Source organism: Harpia harpyja, chromosome 7 (genome assembly GCF_026419915.1).
Source record: "Harpia harpyja isolate bHarHar1 chromosome 7, bHarHar1 primary haplotype, whole genome shotgun sequence".
NCBI lineage: Eukaryota > Metazoa > Chordata > Aves > Accipitriformes > Accipitridae > Harpia > Harpia harpyja.
Genome location: NC_068946.1, coordinates 32,426,919 through 32,449,496, shown reverse-complemented (window position 1 = coordinate 32,449,496; position 22,578 = coordinate 32,426,919). Strand labels below are relative to the sequence as shown.

The 22,578-nt window shown below is 36.0% G+C and overlaps 1 protein-coding gene across 9 annotated transcripts in view; it reads right to left on the bottom strand.

Moving 5' to 3' along the window:
* LNPK (lunapark, ER junction formation factor) overlaps positions 1-22,578 on the bottom strand; it is a 43,628-nt gene that overhangs the window by 4,857 nt on the left and 16,193 nt on the right. For all 9 annotated transcript variants that reach the window (XM_052791349.1, XM_052791356.1, XM_052791354.1 and 6 more), the window contains exons 7-12: positions 18,361-18,441; positions 18,221-18,272; positions 10,664-10,882; positions 5,325-5,430; positions 4,543-4,613; positions 3,089-3,259 (exon numbers count right to left, since the gene is read on the bottom strand). In XM_052791349.1, the coding sequence (XP_052647309.1) occupies positions 3,089-3,259; positions 4,543-4,613; positions 5,325-5,430; positions 10,664-10,882; positions 18,221-18,272; positions 18,361-18,441 (700 nt within the window). The remainder of the gene's footprint in view (positions 1-3,088; positions 3,260-4,542; positions 4,614-5,324; positions 5,431-10,663; positions 10,883-18,220; positions 18,273-18,360; positions 18,442-22,578) is intronic.

Sequence of the window (22,578 nt, the reverse complement as noted above, 5' to 3'; positions counted from 1 at the left end):
TATCATCACCAGATACTCACCACAAAATACTGAAGTAGTCAAATTTTGTTTCGACCTTCGAACATTGCTAAATGCTAAACCTGAATCAAGAATGCAGTGTAACAGTACCAAATACAGGAAAGGCAAAACTAATCAAGAGGATAAAGGCGGTTCCTGTTGGCTTTTTCAATATGATCCAAACATTAATACTTCCAAGAGAAGTACATAAGAGAACAGACTAGCCTTTGATTAAAAGAATTCAAGATCAAGCCATTTAGGAAAAAAGGTAAGAAAAGAACTGAAGTATATTGCTTCATTCTGGTACTAAAATTTCCCAAATTATTCTGCTGAACAGTGAGGCATGATGTTTGTGCCAGTAATCTGCATCAGATTGACAGCTGACAACCCCATGTTTCCAGAGGATTTAAAAAATCCAAGGTTCAGTGTCAACAGCACTCCCCATAACCATTCTTCAGATCTCTTATCCACAGGAGTTGCATGTAACATGCTTGTCACTGCATGAGCACACAACTGAAAAGAGATTCAGTTTCATACTCTACTCATTAGTAAAAGTAGCTGACTGGTAAAAAAAATATTTATAGCACTTCTGTATCACATTAGCTTGCAGTTTCTTTGAGCTATACAGCTATGGTCTAAATGAGTTACAGATAAGAGTTGGATCTCCCTGTGCTGTCAACACTGTGGTGAAGTTGGGTTTCCTGATGTTAATGTTTGTTTACATCTGTAAGTGAAGATATTCTCTATTCTTGCTATGACAGCCACTATACTACTGTAGTGAACAAAACCCTTCCCCAGAGCTATACCTCAGTGATAGCTTCAAACCTTAAACTTACAATCAAGGAATATGTTCATTTATCAACAAATTCCGACTGCCTGTAAGCAGTTACGTTTCAAATTAGGGTTCTGATGGAAAAAAATTATTTACTGAAAATGTTATTTTCTCATTCATAAGATATTACTTTGTAGCAAGTCGCAGGCAGTTAATGCACAGTGACAAACTGATAGGGTAGCACTGGCCTCTTCTACATCAACAAGACATTTCTCAGTTTTCAGTTACGTAAAATATTAACACACACTTATTTCTGGCTGCTTACTAATTATCAAAACAGAATGGTTTATATCTTGGAGATGCAATATTCAGAAAAGATCAGATATTTAAGCTAGATAAAACCAAAAAGTCAGTATACTAGTTATTTATTTCTTATGCCTCTTCTGAAAAATTTCATCACACACTTCCTAGCAGGAAAAGGGAACTGGGGAACAAACCCCACAGTGGTTTCCTTTGTTGTTGTTTTTAAATAAAGCAGCAATACAAGACCACACCAACAAAAACCAAGTAATTTTCAGTGTTAAAGGTAAATTGGTAAAATCGCATTTACTGCAATAAAACTATCCTATATTTTATCCCAAAATACTTGATAAAATTCTGCTTTCAAAAAAGCAAGTTATTTTGCAGAATTTTCACTCCTACATCTCAAGTGCCTAACGAAAGTCTCACACTAATTCTTAAGGTTTTACATTTTTTACATCATCTAGAAAAACTGAGTCAGCAGCTCAGACCCATTAAAGGCATAGTTTGATAAACATTTCCTTCAATGATAATACCAGCTTAACTAGCACCTCCCTCTCCCAAAACCTCTAAGAAGCTGCAGTTATGGTTAATACTCAGAAGCCCGAGACACACACCTGCAAGAGCTGAATATCCATCTTTAAGGGCTTCCCCATTTGATTCACACAGAGGAAAATAAGCAAAGTTTTGAAGACTCCAGCAACAAATTATGTCTTTTCTATAAGAATCTTCTAACTTTAAAAGTAGCCAAGAAGCTACTAGCCTACCATCCACTCACTGAAAAGATTATTAGATCATTTGAGGGCAAAGATGACATTCGCATCGTCTTAGCTTCATCCATTTGATTTCAGTCTTACTTTCACACTAGTAAGAGTACTTTTAATGAAGTAAGAGTGCACTATGGCACAAGAAAAGAAACCAACCAAGTCTTCCCTATAAAGCACCTGGCACCAGACGACATCTAGAGATGGCTACAGTTAGATATGCCTTCGCTACCAGTCTCATGCAGACTTCTCATGCCAGAAAGTAAAGGCCAATGCCTTTTTGTATCCCTGTCAAAGATAATCAAGCAGAAACATTATTTCTGACAGTTTCCCACAGTTGGTGTGTTTCTAGCCTGAATCTCAGGGCTGTACACTATTCGACAGCTTCCCCTCATGATCCCTATTTAAACTAATGTAAAATCCCATCAAGTACTCAATAGCACATCTAACTGGAGATTCTCTGGTTTGAAATTATAATTTCTGGAGTCTTTTAAAACACTACATCTTCCTGTTGGCTGTACACCAGATGCCTACAGTATCTGCAGACTATAAAATGTCTCAAAAGGAACTATGTTAAATTAAAATTGACAATTTGTCTTTGAACTCCCTGAAATTAAACAAGGCAGTTTTACTAGATTTTCCTGCCCTGAGGAAAACAGCAAAAGGAACAAAGGCAGAAATTCCAACACACCTCAATCAAATGACCTGCTGAACACAGTGAAAGTTAACCACTTCGGGACATATTCCCTTCTTAACTATTTCTGTAATTTACAGTGCTATTTTCTGTCTGTTCATCAGTAACATAAAAGTGAAAAATCTTGTTATGCCATCATTTGCATGAGACATATTGCCTAATATGAAGAAATTTTAAGGTACAGGACGGAAGACAACAGTATCAACAAGCTAAGCTAGAAGCAGGGACAAGAAGAATTGAAAAAGTATAAACTGCACCCACTACAAAATTAGAATAGACTATTTCAGTTGGAAGGCACCAACAATGATCATCTAGTCCAACTGCCTGACCAATTCAGGGCTGACCAAGAGTTAAAGCATGTTATTAAGGGCATCATTCAAACGCCTCAAACACTGACAGGCATGGGGCATCAACCACTTTGCTAGGAAACCTGTTCCAGTGTTCGAGTTCTTCAGTTGTTCTTATTCTTATAAAAAACTCATCTAAACAGAGAGCTAAATGACAGGGGGGATTTCATTAGATATGAAAAAAAAGATCAGACTTCATGAGATTAACACATACCTTCTGTCTGTTGAGTCTCCTGGGGCTTTCCCTCTCTAGGTTCTAGAGGCTCAGTTTCAGATGGCAATTCTGCAGATTGCTTTTTTTCAAAACTGAAGTCTGGAAGTCGTGGAGCCTGCGGTCTAGTTTTTCTTGCAGGATTCAGGAAAAAGCAGTAGGCACACCTAAATGCTACACAAAAGTACACCCTATAAGTAGCCTCACTACTTAATTTCACGTTCCACCTTTATTCCTACACTATATTCTGACTGTCCTAAATACTAAAAACAAAGACTTAAATAAGTGACTATCAATACCCGGGAGTACCTCCATTAAATTTACACAAGCTGCTCCATATAGCTCCATTTTTAACTTTGGCATACATTTGCTTCTTAAAAACCTGTTTGCTTCCAGCTCTGCTGCACTTATCAGTACCGCCCACCACTGTGAAAGGTTTGACCACAATGAACAAAATAATGCAATTCAGTACCACCAGATGTTGCCACATGGTGTTGTTCTATTCTTTCCTACAAAAGAATTAAGCTGGCAGACGAGGTGTTTTTTTTTTTTTCTCTTAAGATGCCACTTTCCTCACCCTTTGAGTAAGGAGATGCTATGGATTCTGCAAAATATGTCTCACTGCTTTTTGAGGAGCATTCTGCTCCAACAGTGCTTAATTAAGAAAAGGTAGTTTTGTTCTGGAGAAATACTGGATACCACTTAATAGTTAAATGCATATTTCCCCCACCCAAGACAAAGGGAGAAGTGGCAATTTCTTGCACAGTTGAATTATGAACTTACTTGAGCTAAGATGACCAATAGACTACAATATCTTTGGTTCCACAGGAAACATTCAGCTTATTCTTACAATGCTATATATTTACTCATAAAATTAAGCAAAACAAAACAGAAGATTTATCTAAGATTCCCTCATTTCTTAAGCATCGGGCTTACACTTGTGATAGAAAGGAGGCAAAATAAAACATCTGTGTTCAATAAAGAGCTGTGTCTGTCTTAAGTTATTGTCAGCCGTAAATTCACATATAGCCCCCTAGGGCTTGTTCCCACTCCTTTTCCGATACCTCCCCAAGATCTTCTTGCCAAAGCAAAATTTTGTTTAAGTTCTGGTAAAAGAGGCACACTTTCATGTCAGATAGTTTCTCAATATAAAACCCTTCTGAGAACCATTCATAGCCAGTAGCAATTCTCAGGGATGTATTGGAAGAGGCTTATTTCTACTGAATAGTTTTCTACACATAAAATCCTTGGCCTGAAGGTTGCAATAAAGTACTTCTCTAAGACTTGAAGTGAATCTTAAGACACAGAGTAATAAGTTACCATAAAACTGTTCCCGTATGAAGTGGCATTTCACAGTGTCAGTTAAGTACTTAACTGCAACCAGAATGAAGTACGATGCATATTAGTTATGAAACGTAAGCCAACTAATAGAGAGTCTACCACAGTTTAGCTCTTACCTATGTATTCAAACTCCTCCTTCAAAGCCATACCATTGTGAGAAAAACATTGCTGACATATAAGGGCGTACCTAGAAAACATGAATAATATATAATTACATACCTTTAAGTAATAACACACTGAAGTGAGATGCATTTTACCTTAGATATTGACTAATAGCTTAGATATTTACTCTTTAAAGTAATTTCCACAGTGAAATTATTATCCTTTAAAGAAAACTAAATCTGTATATTAAATAATAGTTTTTAAAGTTGGTTTAAAAACAGTGAAAGATTCTTAGCTACAATTTAAACCTCATGGTTCAACATACTTTTAATACCATCATTGTCAGAAAATAACATCCAAATTAAGTTTATATTTCATTAGAATACAGTCAATATGAAAAGTGACCATGGTTAACATGAAAGTTCTGATATGTTTGGACAGTTCTGAAGGCAATCTGAAAGCATTTATAATGGTAATAAAGCTAAAGTGCTAAGATAATAATTTTTTTTTTTTTTTTTAGGTCAAAGTATAATTCATTCACTCACTCCAGCATAGATTTTTCTCTTTGTATCACATGGCTAATACTACCCAAACTAGAGGTTTGGTTTTTTTAAAATGTTACTGGTTTTCCTACAATGATTTCAGGTGAAACACTGAGAAAGGGCTATTTCATTATGAAAATTTTGAACAAATTAATTTGCAATTCTTTTAACCTTGACAGGTCTGGCTTAAAAAAAGCAGTTAAGAAGCTTCCTATCTCTTAAGCGTTTAGGTATTTCCTTTAGCAACACTTTACCTGTTCTGAGGACCATCACCAACCAAATATTCAATAACTCTATCCACAACTCCTCTTTCTCGAGGAAGAATAGGTCTTGCTAAAGGAGGGCCTGGAGGATGAAGACCTAGGAAGATATGAACTATGTCAAAATTATTTTCAACTATATTATTATATATGATATGATATTTCATTGTGCATGCTACTGTAATAAAATAATTGCACCTACTTAATATACATGGCCATATTTCTTAGTCCACTAGAAAAACTGCTAAGATTCTTAAAGCCACACTAGTTGAAAGTTCCTCCTCTGCTCCTTTAGCTTATAATCTTATTAAATCACTCTACTTTTACACCTTGGATAGGTAATTAAATTTGTAATTTCTAAAGAACTTAAGGCATCAATAGTATTTAATGTGATTAAAGCCTCACAAATAGAGGCTTTTTAAGCAAAAAAAACCCCTCCTTATTTGAGTTTTCTTCATATACTCTCAACTCTGCATACTCAACACTTCAAATTTACACCAATAAATCAGGTAAAATCAATTACAACAGTAGAAGAACTAAAGATGTTACCAAAGAAGCATCCACTGGTTTCTGTGTAAATATTATACCACATGAGCGTGCTCTCAGTGTGCATTCAGTCTACATATTAAACCTGTCTAGCCATTTGGCATTTTGGTAATCCCACATTTAATGGAAGGTTGGATACCTTCAGATTTATGCTTAGTCAAAGAAGCCAGAAGGCTACTATTAAGATACCACTTTCCATATCCCACATGTTTAACAAACTACTATCAAAATAAAATTCCATTAAGAACAGGTAACAGCAATAGTTGGTACTACCTTTTTCACCTCTGTTTACATATGGCAGTTAAAGTAGACCAACGGCATAAACTTGTCTTTCCACAAAGTTTTGTACAATAGACCAGATGTTTTAAGACTACTGCAAGCTGCCAGTTTCCATTATGTAGCTTTGAATTCTTATGTCTACCTTCCTTTCCAGCCCTAAAACAGAAGATGCTAGGCATAATGTGCAAAACACAATTTGGTAAGAAACTAAGCCTGAATCATTCAGATGTCACCATTCAAATAAAGTATCTGAAACTTCTTCCCAAGACCACGCTCCTGGCCAAGAGACATTTTACACAAGCACAGGCAGTATTAAATTACAGTACTTTCAACAAACAGATACCAGACAGATAGTCTTGAATGCAAGATAATTAAGTGAGCACTTAGGGGCAGGGGGGAACAACCAGACTTAAAGTGTTTATTTCCATAAGACCTTTATGAATTACATTCAAAAGCCACAAAAAACAATGTTTGAGTAGGACAATGAACCAGTCCTTTCAGAACTCAAACTAGGACAAAATGGTCAGCTTCAAGCCACCTGAAGGCAAAATTATGAAACCTGACAGATAAGACTCAGTTTAACCCAATGACCAAATTACTTGTAACAATGTGAAAGTCCTATTCAAGCTCAAGATAGTTAAGAAGGTTAGACAGAAAAAAATTCAACTAATATTAGCAGGTTTTGTACTGAGATGAGCATATGGTAATCTGAAGCCATGCAAGAACTAAGTATATTTAATTCGTAGAAGTAAAATTCCCAAGGCGCAAAAAGTGACCAGTGTTTTCTCAGGGAAGAGTTCTGGCTTGCAGCCATTCTTGCTATATCCAGTAAAAACAGATACACAAAAGGCATGGCTTAAAAGAAAGGCTTTTAGTGACCACAGATTCAGCCTTCATTTCTCTCTTCAATTTGCTGTATGCTTCCAGTATTTTTCTTGAGAAGGTATGTTTCACAGAATCCCCCATAATGCCCAATAAACAAAGAGGAAGCTAAAGGGCAAAACAAACTAAACCCAATGTCTGAAGATGCAAAAAGGTTTTTTTAAAAAAATCCAAATAAAGGACTACTAAGAGCGTAGAGCTTGTTAGCAAGTTAAACAATTCAGAAGGACATTTAATTGAAAGATACCATGGAAAAAAAACAGTGAACTTCAAGCTTCTCAGAGACAGATTTAGCTTTCTTGTAGCACCTTAGCTGGGGGCAGCACCGGGACATGCACAGTCATAGCTTCCAACACAACTGATACTCTTTCATAAACATAGACACAGAAGTAACATGTAGCTCTTAAGTACAGTACACACAGGCAAAGACAACACACCAAGTCTTACTATTTGGTAAGCTGATCCAAGACAGGCTTTAAGTTTAAATACAGCATTAAACATATCTGCCAGCAATTACCATCTCAAGCCTTCTACCTTTTAATCTTCACAGATCAAAGCAACAAAGGAAAGAGTAACTTATGGCAGAATGTGCTACATTGCGGTAAACCTCAAGCAGAATGCCACATACAGCTAACCTCCATCCTCTATGGCAAACCTCAGAAGCATTGTAGGAATCAAACATTCAGCAGTGCCCTCTCTAAGTGCTACACATAGAACGACACTAATCTGGCCATTAAGGTTGCAATATTTCTAACAGCACAGCCTTTCAGAACACCTCTCATCAATACTGGATAATTGACCTAAATTGACTGTCCTAATCTTTACAAGCACAATAAAAAGTGATCAGAAAATACTGCAATTTACAACCTTTCAATAAGCACAAAAAAGTTTCATGCTCAACACAAATGTTTTTAAAATAACCCTCATTTTCACAAACAAGAGAACCGAATTCAGGAGATATGAATCAGTGAATGCATTCCCAAGTTACTCCTGTATTGTCAACAAGCAGGAACCCAGACTAAAAAAAACCTCACAGCAGCAAGACAGAACAAATTCAGTGCAACATAAACTGGACCTAATGCTTCACTTTATAGATTCTGTCCAGAGAAGAGTTAAGGCAAAATGTATTTCCTAAAGCTTCACAAAAACCTGAAAGACCCAATACTTCCATTAAAAAAAAAAAAAAAAAAAAAAGAGTGAATGGAGAGTGTCTGACATAGGTGTGAAGTAAAGGTCTGGAGCATTGATATAATCTGCAATAAAATTAAAACTCTAGAATAATTTTGTGAATACCTGGCTAACACTCAAACATATATTTAGCCCTATATTCAAAAAAAAAACAAATTTTCGTATGACCTGTATATCACCAATATATGAAAAGTTTCTAGAGGTTAATAAACAAGGTAAAAATTAAATAAATTTACATAGAATGAAACATCACAACACACTCCAAGAACAACTTCAATTACCTGCCTACTAATAACTCAAACCAACCATCTTAGTTCTCATGCTGTTATGGACACCAGTAATTAATATAAACATCAAAAGCAATCATTGTAGAAAGACTGGTCATTTCTGCAAAGCTTGGCAAACTCTCAACTACCTGCTGGTTATTAATTTTCAAACATATGGGCGCTCTGTGGTAATACACGTTAAATTGATTCTCCTCTACAAAATATAGTATAATGAAAATGAATTATTAATCTTCTCTAAAGTACAGATAATTAAGGCTATTCCTATTTGTTGCAAGCCATGCATAAACTTTGAAGCAATGATACTACCTTTATAGATACTGAATTTACGTACTTTTCACTACAGCTACATGACTGAGATTTTATATGCCTGGAAGGTTTGGGGAAATTCAAGAGAAAAGAGGGCTTCCACATTAACTGACAACTGCAGTGGCTTCCATTGCTATCTATGACAAAATAACACATTTGGTGAAAACACCAGTTATTAATGAGAAAAAACAAAAAATGTGCTTATAAAGCATTATCACAAAAACTACATTAAATATTTTAATTAACAGGCTTGGCAACTGTCCTTTCAAACAAGTCCATTAATACTTTTTTTCTTCTTCCTCTAAACCATTCCTGCAGTAAAGGCTAAATTTCATCCAGCTTATTCAATGTGCCTGAATCTTCCTCTAAGAATAAAACTATTATATAGCTGATATTATTTTATTATATAGCCAGCTTCTTATACAAGGAGCCTGTGTTTTTAAACTCATTAAGGAATTTTCAGTAAGCAGGTTTCAGTAAACATAGTTTGTAACCAAATGACAAATTTCCTGGTGCAAGGAGCAGATTTCTGGTACTTCAAGATAATCAAGACTTACTAATAGCTTGCCTTTACAATTCACTTCAGGGATAAAAACAAATTTAGCAGTTTTGTAATACAGGTAAACAATTACTAACAAAAAATAAGGCTTAATGGACTCTGCAGAGAAATGAGAAATCACAGCTTCTCATGACAAGTTTATTCCACTACACTAAACAATACGAACAGGCATTTTAAGATCTTGGGCAGCTGAATGTTCCATTATGAGATCAGGTGTCAATATATTATGTATAGTCCTACTTTCAGATCGTATCATGGAAGTTAGTAAGCAAGGACATACAGTTTGGAAGACTTAAGTAACTTAAAGTTAAACATGAGGAACACAGGGCAGAGAAAAATATTCTTGATCCCTGTATAAAGAGCAAAGAACTACTCCACATTACAGTGGTGCTCAGAAGATTCTTGGCAAGTTGCATCCCTTCTATTTTCAAGACAGCATTTCATCTCCTTTCTTGCCTTGTGATCCAACTTGCCAGACATCCTGCAACAAATGAAAGGCCTGGCACTAACCCATATACAGCTTTACCATGCATGAGGAGAACAAGAACAACGCCTCCCACCCAAAACTCTCAAATTTTGCTATCCCTCCTATGGAATTTAGTTCATGTTCTATTTAATAAAGTCCGTCCCATCTGAACACCAAGTCAGAAATCAAGGAAAAAAGCATTTTCAGGATATGAAACCAAATTTTAAGGAGCAGTCATTTCTACCACATTTCAACCTGTTGCTAAACTTTCAACTCTTGTACCAAAATAACAATGTGATTTGAGAAGAATTCAGCTACAACATAGACAACTTTTCTGGTGTATTTGGTATTTTACACTTTAATCTATGAGTATAGATTGCATGACTATACCTCCTAGAGTAAAAATTTAAATAAATGTCAAGATGCATGTTAAAAAATATGTGCAGGGTTTAGTGAGAAACATGAATGTATTCTGAAAGTGTTCTCCTCCGTACCTGATTTATATAAGTGTAGAGCTCTTCTAAACTAAGAACATAAAAAGGTATGCTATATTGTTGACTACAGAATACTGCAAAGTTTTATTGCCATTTAAACAAAGAAGCCATAACAGTTAAATGAGCTCAGGCAATAGGTTTCAGCATCAAAAGGTGCCAGCTGTAAAGAGTTATGGCTAATTGAATATGGAACTCCTGCTTAATCAGATAACAGCTCTGCTATTTCCAAATGAAATGCCATTTCCATACTGTCTGAAAATGGCCTATTTTATTGGTAACCAGAGAAAACAATATAAACTGTAAATAACATTAAGTGCTCTGTTTACCCATTCCAGGCACTGAAGTAGCAGGGGATCCAGGGTGTCTTGGTAAAACATTTGATTGCAAGGATGGCACAACAGTTCTTTCTGGGGGTCCACTCAGAGCTGATGTGTCTCTCTGCAGATTAGGAGATGCTGGAACCAGTGATTTTGGAGAGCCTTGTTTAGGAGTCACAGGTGGGGGCGTAGAAGCATTTCTTTGAGCTGTGGTCCTCTGACGGATTTCTGACAATAAATGTGCATACTGAATTTAACATCTAGCATTATAAGCAAGAGATTAGTAAAAGTACATTAATATCGTTGTTCCAATCAGCAAATTAGAGTCAAACAAAACCAGAAACATCTATGACTAAAGATCACCAGCTGCCTGGCTGAGCATGCCATAGAAATAAACCCCCACACAGAATACTATATTTTAATAGCAGTAATCTATTAGAACTGTTAAATACTTAGTGCAAAATTCTTCTAGAAGAAAATCAGCAGATACCTACCTTACGATTCTGTTCTGTAAGGTAGAATGTTGGAGATATGAACAGCTAGATTCAAACCACAACATACAGTCAGAACTGATCACTGTTTTTACTCTATGGTTTAAACATGCTTCCAAGTATTTGGCTTTCCATGGGACCAAAAACTACTCAGTCAATGTCTAAAATATCCAGGCTAAGTGCCCAGAGTTATTAAAAATTTTTCAGATTGGATAAATGAAACAATTCTAAAGCCAGAAGAAAACGTAATGCTTCATTCAGATCATATAGTTTCATTCACTTTTTTCAGCAACCCTACCAACAAGCCACATGCTTGGATTTTCACAAAGCAAGAATGGGCTTTGCTGGAACATGTCCTTACCTCTACCTCTTCTCACTCCACTATCACAGTTACTATTAAATCGCTATTATGAAAAACTTAAGAGGTTTCCTCAGTTCTTCTTACCTGAAGTCACGAGTTCTCATTAACACCAATGGGAATATCATCCCAATAATACATTAAGGTTTGGATATTATAATATTCATGCAAACCTGAAGTTCCATTATATTTACCTGCAAATTTGTTCCCCAAAACAAGACAGGAACAGTGCTCATGAACAGCAGCCACTATCATCTATTTCTCATCCCATCTATACCTAATCACCTCTAGGGAGCCTTTGAAATACACTATTGCAACAAAACAAATTGAAATGTAACCCTCACTTTAGGGCTGTGGACATTAACATGGTTAACAAGTGACAGCTTAGTCTCTAAAAGGTACACCCCAAGAATGCCTACACCTAAGGCTATAGGACCCTACAGAGTTAGTATCTAGCACCCACATTAGTTTGAACACGCTTGCTTGTCTTCCTTCACAACAAATGGAATTTAACATTAAAATTGGACTTTAAATTCAACTGAGTTTCAAGATTAGAGAGATTTTATCTGCTGACTTTGTGTCAGAATGGAAGAGTTTAAATCCTTAGCAGGCAGTTTGCAGGTCCACTGGTGACCAGCCACAGTGAGATGGGTGTGCTGAAGTCTGAAGGAATGATCCCTGTCCCTGAAAGTACAACACTACCACACTAAGCTTCTGTACGGGCTGGAGGAGTTGGGGAGCGTGCATCGGCTTACACTAGCTAAGAAAGAGTTGCTGTTGCTGGAGTACCACGTCAAACACAAAAGCTCTGTTGGAAAATCGCCAACATCTAGCGCCACAAAATTGCAACATACCTAGGCTATGTTCTTGCCTACTTATCTGTACATATAAATAGGATTAATAGACACCAGAAGAAAGAATAAGAGACTCTTTTGTACCATCAGTTAGAAGACTACAACTGCACAGTCTTACTAAAAATCCAGCTAGTTCAGTTTCCTACAGAGCAGAACAAATTGCTAGTTTTCCCACGCCACACCTTCATGTGCACGACTGCATTACTTCACACAACTTTATCATCCAAGTTAGATCACCCAATGAGTATGAAGATTCTGTATTTTAACTTGGTTTTAGGAAGTAAAGTTTGTCTCCTCACTATTTAAACTGTTCAGAATCTGGAAACCGGGATAAATTGGTGAGGTAGTTGCAGAAATTCCTTTAAGGTTTCCTTGGTGACCTGTTTCTATTTTTAAAATAAAACTTTCAACACAGGAGCAGTTTTCATCAAGAATTCATTTATGATGAACCTCACCATTGACATTTCTCTGAGAGCTTTTTGGGAGAGACCTCAGTAGTAACCTTTCAGGTCTAACTACACTAGAATTGTATCATCCTCTCCATGCCATCTGACCAACAGGCAAAACTCATCTACAAACAATATATTCATTCTGCCCCATGATTTATTTATCCATATGTTCAAGTTTGTGTTATAGTTTCTGCTCATGTACTAGTTTCAAAAATCAAGCTAAAAGTATGCAATTTCTCAACTTTTCTCAGCTCCACAGATCTTTAAAAAAAATGAATGATAAATATGAAGCCCAACTCCACTTGTTCCAAGATCATTTTAAGTATCTACAAAAAGACATTTTAATCCACTGCTAAGATTTTCTTCATTTTTTTTCATTATAACGCCTGCTTTAGTATGGTTTTACATATAAAAATGTCAAAGATCATAACTATAATTTCTACATATGGATGTTACTTCTACATTTTTAAGGCTGTCTTCCTATATCATGTGGTTTAAGCACGTCAGTTTTGGTTGCTTAACACCTTTGAGTCTGTTTTGATAGGTCACAGATGTATCCACATTTATTCTGAGCCCATAATACACTATTTCTAAGCAAGTTCCATGCCACCTGCAAGAGCTTTGCCCCTTTTGCCTATTCTTTCTGAAGACTCATTTTTGGCAAACCTCCTTTAAAAAGACTTTCAATTTTTAAAAAGTTACTGCTACTTCAATGACTCTTTCCCCATATTTTTGCTCCTACAGAGATGTTGAGCCCAAGTACTTTACAGTCAGTATTAGAGAGATGCGCTTCAGTAGTTTTAGTCTCATTACAGAGGTAAGAATGCAAGACTCGTTGCTAGTTTCCACAAAATGATATCAGGTTATTCACAAGGCTTCCCCCCTCCACACACACTCCCCGCCCCTGACTTAGAAGTTGATTTGGCTTTCACTCTATTCTTATTTCATACTTAAGAGAACTTGTCAACACTCAGCTGCTCCCCAAGTAAGAGAAGTTACCAGAACTAACATTATGAGAAAATGAGAAATGCTCTACTTGGCATCCATCCAATCCATCCCAGTGGATTATCTCTTATGTCATCTCTCAGAGTGGTTGTAGGTGTTATTTAATGACAACACACAAACCTGAATGCTTTCTGTTGCCTACATCTGATACCACCCCCAGGATCCATAGACGCATTGTCAGGGACATTAGAGAGTACAGCCCTGTCTAATCGTTTTAGTACCACATATGGACCCTGTTGCCCATGAACTCCTCTAATTCCTTTTAAACCTGCTGCCTGCTTCCGCAATAACAGCCCTAATATTCTTCTGCAGTAAGTGGATATGATCTATCTATATATATATATTTCTCAAATTGCCTTGTGTTGAGATGCAACATGTTAATAATGAGCCTCTTGCAAAGTTCCAGATTTCCATAACTCACGTTCCACAAGTTTGCTAACACGTATATTGTGTTAGCGTTGAGACATGATGGACAGCTACTGCTGATGTAGGTTTAATGAAGTTCTGCAATTTTCCAAGGTTTTTTCTTCCCTGAATGATTTTAGTGCATCTGCAAACCAACTGTATGAAGACAGATAAATAACTTCAAAAATAGAACTTTTATTCTTCAAGCAGACTTGAGTCCAAATTCTGCAGTTACTAGCACTGAACAATACAAATACATAAACAGGCACATTACTTAACAGGGCTACTACTCACAACTGATGATTCAGTATGATCTCTTAAAGAATATTGCCAGTGGTGAGACAGCTGTATCTTTCATGTTTACAAGCATAACAATTTTATTTCTCCCTGACTTCAAAACTCCTTGATTTCTGTAGGAAGAATACATCATTTTTAAAGAGCTAGAGCACAATGCAGGTCAACATACAGTTCACATAACTTGCTGGCTTTAGTGGCAAAGACCAACCAAGAATTTTTTTTTCCTCCTCATGCCTGTATGCATCCCACAGCTTACAACCATCTGTTATTGCATTATTTTTAATTCAGATCATGAATACAATACAGCCCTGCTAACAGTTGTATTAGCACAATGAAGGGAGTAGGTATCAGCAACAGGATATTGTTGATAAATATTTATTCCACTGCCAATATATACTCACCCTATTTTTTTCATACCACCTCAGTAGTGAATAACTATATGCTCATTAACTCTACCCTTCAAAACATTTCTGAACAGAAAAAATTGCACTTAAGTTTTCAAATTCCTTTCCTTCTGGATTTCTAGGTGCTTTCTTAGGCCAAACTCAAGATTCATCTGAACCATCTAGTAAAACTACAATTATTTAAGAAGTGCGTGTCAAAATCACAAAAATTGCAAAAAGAGCTAAATATATATGAAAATTGGGGCACTACCAGTTGTTTTTCTGAGAACCAGCTACTATGTAATGATGATTAAATTTTTTGTACTAATTAGCATGATGCACAAGCTTCCATTTCAACTGGTAAGTCAAAAACATACCAACTAACCAACCTTCCGTCAGCTGCCTTATATACATCACTGTCCAATCTGATTACACATTGGTCGTTATTTACCCTCTTTTCAAAAAGACTCAGTTACAGACCTCAAGATAATGAGTTCTGCTGCCTGGCTAGCTTGTGTCTAAAGTGAGCAAAGAGAAGACCAAGGAAGCTTTAATGTTAGCTTGTTAACAGATATTTTATTATTCCCAATCACTATAATTCTACCACATATTGCATACACCAAATTACACCACAACCACACTAAGGTGTCACCTAGTTACAGTAAGTTATATACTGCACAGAACAGAATCTAATATTTGTTTGGGGCAGATATTTAGTGTGAACAGCAATAAGCTAGTAGGTTTTTGATAGCTAAAAATTGAAATAATTACTGCACATACCAAGAAAAGTTATTTAGAAAGTGAGTCTCCATAATTTCACAAGCTAAAGACAAACACAGCATGTCCCTCCTGAACTATAATGCATCTACAAAATACAATAGACTGAATATCCACTTTTACATGGACAAAAAGCAGCACCAATTCTAAATTCAGTGTGTTAGAAAACAGATCGGAAAAACAGAAAAAAAGGAAATTGTGCTGTATATGAACAAAATTATATAGAATCATAGAATCATTTAGGTTGGAAAAGACCCTTATGATCATCGAATCCAACTGTAAGCCATGATAACTTACAAAATTTATTTTCCAAAATCCTTTCCAAGGCTAAACTGCACTTTTATTCAGGATAAAGTAAATTGCTTAATTTAATGTGGATGCACCCAGAGAAGTTGAATAATGTTTGAATCAGAAGTGTACTTTACATTTTCTCAATTGTGTGCCCACTTAGAGTTCTCTGGTTCACACCACAACACAGTCTCAGAGAGCAGCACTTATACTCTTCCCAAATGAAACTAAACTGAAAGATGCCCTCCACCAGGTCCATGAGACCAGTTTACAGCTAGCCTTAAATAAAAACCCCTAAACATATATAGTGTGGTCAAACTCCTTAGCAACAACTGTTTCACTCCACAAATCTACTCTTATACTACACTTACTAATGTAGACCACAGCCCATAGTGACTGGCTCTCAGAAATACTTCTAACTCTCTCAGAACCTCTCCCTCAGCCCTTCTATTAACAGTTAAGTCAAAAATCAACAAAACACGTCATATGCTGGATCCAACTAACCTGCTTTTGACTAACTCGGAACCCTGGATCAAAAGCACATGCACTGTGCTTTGTAAACCCAAACATACACAGGACTAGTTAACTAATAGAGACTGAGCAACTCACTTGTCACCATCACTACTTACACAGCCTGGGCAGAGCAGAACAGAACAATCAAAACTCCTCAGGAGTTTCAAAAATGCTGGTGATATCTCTTAATAAAGCCAGGGTAACTAAAGACCTCATTGTCTATTTAATTTATAGCTACTTATCTCTAGACAGAAACACACATTTCCAAGCAGTTTCATCCCCTGGTCAGCATTACTTGCATTCTACAAACAGATGTTACCCTACTTCTGGAGGGATTTCTAAGGAGAAAGGATGAATATAAAGAGTTAAAAAAAAAAAAAAGACTACCTAAACATTACAGGTATGACAGAAAATTCTTGGCAACCACGCATGAATTGTATTAAGACAGACAACAGAAGAGGGTGTCAGAACGGCCCTTCAGCCTTAAAAAATTGTGAATGTCACAGAAATGGGAGAGACAGGTAAGGAGCAAACTTGAGAAAAAGCTGTTGTGCCTAGGACACCAGAAAAGATAAAAGCTTTACTGCTAACATACTGCACTGCAACTACTCACTGTCAGTGTCAACAAGTAAGGATGGGCTAAAAATATTTTCGTGACAATTTGAAGCTAAGCAAGAAGAACAAAACAGTGGATTTGACCATGCAGCTTAGAAACACCTTTGTTAGTAAATCCAGGCGCTCTGCACCCATCAAAACCAGTACTTCAAGAGCAAAAATGAGGCAAATAAAAGTTTGGTTACTCACAAGAATTAGACACAAAGTTGACAATTCTAATACATGCTCTAAAGCAATCTGTTTATTTTATGGAAAATTACGCACATCAGATTCTGCAGTTCATTTTGAGCACCAGTCCCTACAGGTCTAAATTGTTTAGAACACCAAATTAGTACTCACACTTTGAGATGGATCTTTGTAAGTATCTCCAATATTACAGTACAAGGTGGCCTTTATACTGTGTTAATACTACAGCATATTATACTCAACTTTAAGAAAAACTTAACAGTAGTTAGTTTGCATAAAAATGTGAACTATAAATTAAAAAAAAATATTTAATGCAAACATTCTACTGGAAGAGTGTGGGGGAGAGATCTTTTCAGTCTTGAAACCTGTGTGTGCAATCTAGAAACAAGGCTTCCTTGAAATGCATGCAAGTTTTTTCTATTTCTTTTATTATTTTATTCAATAGCACCTTTAAATGGAATATCATAAACTAGTAAAGAACTGTCCGTTCTTTGCATCTAGAAAACATCCAATTTCTGCACTAGCTTTGTGGAATCTCTCCATCCACCATATAGAAGTAGTTTAAACACTGCATTAGGAAAAGTCTAACTAGCCAGAAATAGCAAGAGAATTGAAAAGCTAAGTTAATGAACATTACATAAGATTCAAAAACACCTTAGTATTCTAGAAAAATTGCAAGTATGCCACAAGTAGTTAATTTTCTCTCTGCTTTACACTCAAGCAGCATTAAACATCCTGATGTCTAGAAGAGCATCAGCTTTTAGTAATAGATCCCTTGTCTGAAAAATTCAGAACAGTAATGGGCATAGTCTAATAAACAGTCTATTAACCCTAAATAAAGGTCAATTGATCTACAAATTTTATCATAGAGAGACTTCTAGAGTGGAAATTGCTATGAAAGATGAGTATCTATGCTAAAGAGCAGCCATTTTATGGGGCTATTACCTTGTCCAGGTCTTGGGGTTGCAGATGTTCCAGCAGATGGCAGTTCAGCCTCCTGCCAATTAATTATAAATAACATTATCTGAACGTTTGGCTCCATAGTACCTTTCATATTAAATCAGTATCAATATCAAGAATCTTACCTTTGCACTTGATTCTGGATCAAACCTTTCAAGGATTAATTTAGCAGTCTTGTACGTTTCCTTCTCCATTACTTCCTCAAGCTGGAAACAAAAGGTTCTACACATCAATACAGAATTCTTCAAAGTATTTTCCCCCCATATCCTCCCATTTACAAGCAACTTAATAATTTTAGCAAAAGGTGATGCTCAGTCCAATAAACCAGTGGCATGTTCAGATACCTGCAGATTTGCTGTGTTCAATGGAAATGAAATTTTGCTTTCAAAAATAGTTTCTAAACTCTAATGGGCTACTTGTATTTAACAGCTTTATTGCAAGGAAACACCAAATATTGCTAATTGTTTACATATAATGAGGAGAATAATTACATGCACCAACTTCAATAATGGAATGTGCAAAAATCTATCAGCCATCATTATTGGAAGTTATTAGACATGACAAGCAAATGACAGGTAATTCCTCAGATTTATTTCCTCATAGCACTTAATGCTATTAATTTAAGGAAGGTCATTAGCCAAGTGCTTTACAGAATAAAGTCTCTGTGCCAATTAACTGCTGTCAGCATCGATTTTAGATTATTTATTAGCAGAAGCAATTAGCTTGCTGCAAATGCTGTGAAAACTCACTAACTAGAGAACAGCCATGGAATTTGCTCAAATGACTTTAAAGGCTGGATCTCCATCTTTACAGCGATTCAAACCGCTTTTCAGAAAAAAGGGAACATGTTAAGAATTTAAATAAAAAAATTTACTGAGAACTATGCATACTTTAGAGAATGTAATTAAAGCACTTCATTATTACAGCATTTTATTTACAATGCACTCAAGTGGCTTTATAGCTAATACATGGGCTTAATTAAAAAAGTAATCACTAGTAAAGTATCATTTTAGTGGTTAACAGCCAATATCAGAAGAAGCTTAACTTTAAAACAGATAGTTGAAGTTATGACAAATAGCTAATATGTACAGAAATCATAATGTATTCTACAGTATCTTAAGCAGACCTTTTCTCCTAGATACGCTGACTAATGGCCATGTTCAGCTAAAAGTGGGGGGTTTGTTCTTAAGTTTGCTGTTGGCATAAACTGCAAAACTGAAAAGGTCAGTGGTCAAAAAAATTAAGTTCTCTCAAACTCATTTATCATTGCTAAAAGAATAAATGGTGCAGGTTAACATGACTTTTATGCCATTATTTAGCTAGTAAGAAACTGAAGTTTCAGCCATTCTGCGTATATAGACCTTGCAGGGGTTTCACCTTTAGACAGACTTCCGAGTCACAAATAGACCTCAGAAGCTAAATAAAATTCACTCAATTTAATGGATACAGAGTATCCATTTAACACTCACTCCTACACACACTACCAGAAGTTTAAGGCAAGGAATACTATCCGGGCTGTTAATTAAGGACTGTTGAAACAAAAGAGAGTGAAGAGGGAAGTAAAAATCAATTTCCTAAACTTGTATTTCAGCAGGACTTTGGAGTTAACCCACTAACTTCGTAAAACAAACGCCACATAGTGCAGTAAGATCAGAAATAAGGGTCTAATAGGAAAAATAAAGTATTTATTGCTTATAAAAGTGAAAACCATAAAGCAGACCTTTATATGAAGGGGTAAGGTTAGTGTGGTGAAGCTGCAAAGTGGGGAAGTGTTAACAGTCAGTGTCAATATCTAGCTCCCAAATCAAAATAAAAAACCCCGAGTCCCTTTACATCAATGAATGTATAATGCAGGCAATTGTCTTTATAGCCACACAGGAAAATGAGAAATAACCTTCTGCAGGACAAAGTGACCTTTAGAAAGAAAAAAAACAGAATGCTCCACCATCACTTGACACTTTCCTTATCTAACACATTTCTTGCTATAGCAGTATTAAATAGCATGGTAGTTATTTGTTGATGTATAGGTTTTACAGAAACAGTAATGTTATTTTGAAATGGAAAAATTTAGCTCGCGTCACAAGATTCAGATGTCAAAGTTATTCTTCGCATTATAGAAGTTATCGGATAATTCAAGAAATTACTCTTAATATTTTGAAATTCATATATAGCTTTATAATTCTATTAAAGCTGAATCTGAACAAGAATTCAGTTTCACAACTGACTCTACAAATTTCTTGAAAATGTATAGAAACTGTCAAGATAGGATATATTTTTCTAAAATCAATTAAAATTTGGCTGACAATACCAAATAAGGAATCAAATAGGTCAAAGATTACTTACTCCTTCAGCAAATTAGTGTAATTACTAGAAGCAAATAAGGACCTGTGTCAAATTTAAATACATTTGCATAACAGAAGAAACTGGCTTGTGCACTGCCACAGCAAGCTCATTTATAAATGCAAATCAACATACTGCCTTCTGGATTATTCACCATCCTGAAGCATAACCTTGGAAAGGTTAACCTAGTGCTGAGCACTGGCTCACTAGCACAGCAAATTGCTCGACACCTCATGCTCTTTTTTCCATAATATACTCTGCTCTAAGATCCAAAACTTTTCCCCACAAAAACATTTTCTACTTTCTGCCAAGGGCTAATTCATAGTCTATTATTATCAAGCTTAAATGCTGAGTAACCAGATCACAAGTGAAGTCTCTATGAAAGTTAATACCAGCCTAATCATGGATTTTTCAAACTTATTTCATGGAATTAACCACACCTTAATAAAGAAGCATGGTCATGTACCACATTCTCTCCTATGAATAATTGCACGGATGGCGTCATTTCCAACTGGCAATGAAACAGAATTCCTGTGGCAACGACTTCAGTTGCCTATATTGAAAAGTAATACAAGTAATGTATTTCAAGCTTCTTGTAAATGTGATTTAGCAACTGGAAGTCTGAAGTATTGGCACAGTGCAAACGACTTATTTGCCATACTACCACTGAGTTCTTAAATTGAATTACTTATTATATCAAACCCAACTATGGAGAGGTATTTCTTTACGTTCACACAAAGCCACAAGATTAATTTCAGTCTACCATGTAAGATATGCCAGTACACATAGCAGAAGTTTCCTTAAAATAGGAAATAAACCATTTAAGCCACAATAATCAAGTGTACTCTGGATAGATCCATGCAAACAGTAAAACAACCAAAGTAACTGTTTTGTGTGAACACTGCATGAAAGAAATACCTCATCTGATCATTCATCAGTAAGATTTTTAACAGTATTCTGAGCTTTCAATTCCACATTTGCAGTACTCTAGCATATATTGGGTAGACAAGACTGGGCTTATACAACAACCAGCTCCTAGTGGAGTTTTTGTCATGTACTGAAGGTTATCAAAATATCTGAAGGTGTAAAGTTCATTAAACAGTAGTTATTTTAAATAACAAAATTTGTATCCTGCATTTTTTCCTCCATTATTAGCATAACTCCAAGGCAGCCTTGAAATCAGACTTTTTTTGTGGAAAATTAACAGATGCAACTTTCTAAATTCTTACCTGAAATGGCTAGGAAGCCCATCCAAGCCTAATATTACACTGAGCCTACTGTAACAGAGTAACTAAGTAAACTTCAGCAAAGTTTAATTCTAACATCAGCAAAGTAATTACTATACTATCTTTACAACTCTGTCCTCAGGCTAAGAATTATCCCATCTTTAAGACTGCTGCTCCACATGAAGTCTCCACTAATTCCCACTTGTAGCAGCTTAATACATGTCCTGTGCCCTTGCTTTAATATGCTTAACCCTTTGAACTTGCTCATCTATACACATTCAGGCTTAAGGGCTGACATCCTCATTAACTGAGAACTCTAAGGCCAAAATTACAGCTACACAGTCACGAACACAACCAGAGTATCCCTTACCATCAAGGAGGGGAAAAAAAAAAAAATTGTATCTTGAAGTGGTGCCTTAATTATAGCTAATGAACTTAATCCCTACCTCCAATCCATAAAGAAACACTCAATGTGTTTTAAAGCTCTCACTAGGAAAAAGGTAGTGTAGAGAGTCAGTTCTGTGGGAAAAAAAAGTATTACACAAACTTTGAGTCGAAGTGCAGGATAGACAGTATTAATGGGCATTTCCAGATGAAGTATCTGTATTTGTCAGGTATTTTACCCACATGAACATCCATGTGATTATGCCACCAAAGACTGAAGCCTTTTGAAAAGAACTGAAGTTCTATTGAGCAGCTCACTACACAGCCACCAGGGCATTACATCTAGTAGATGAGGAGCTTACTCTGTTATAGGTACCCTTCAGCATGTAAGTA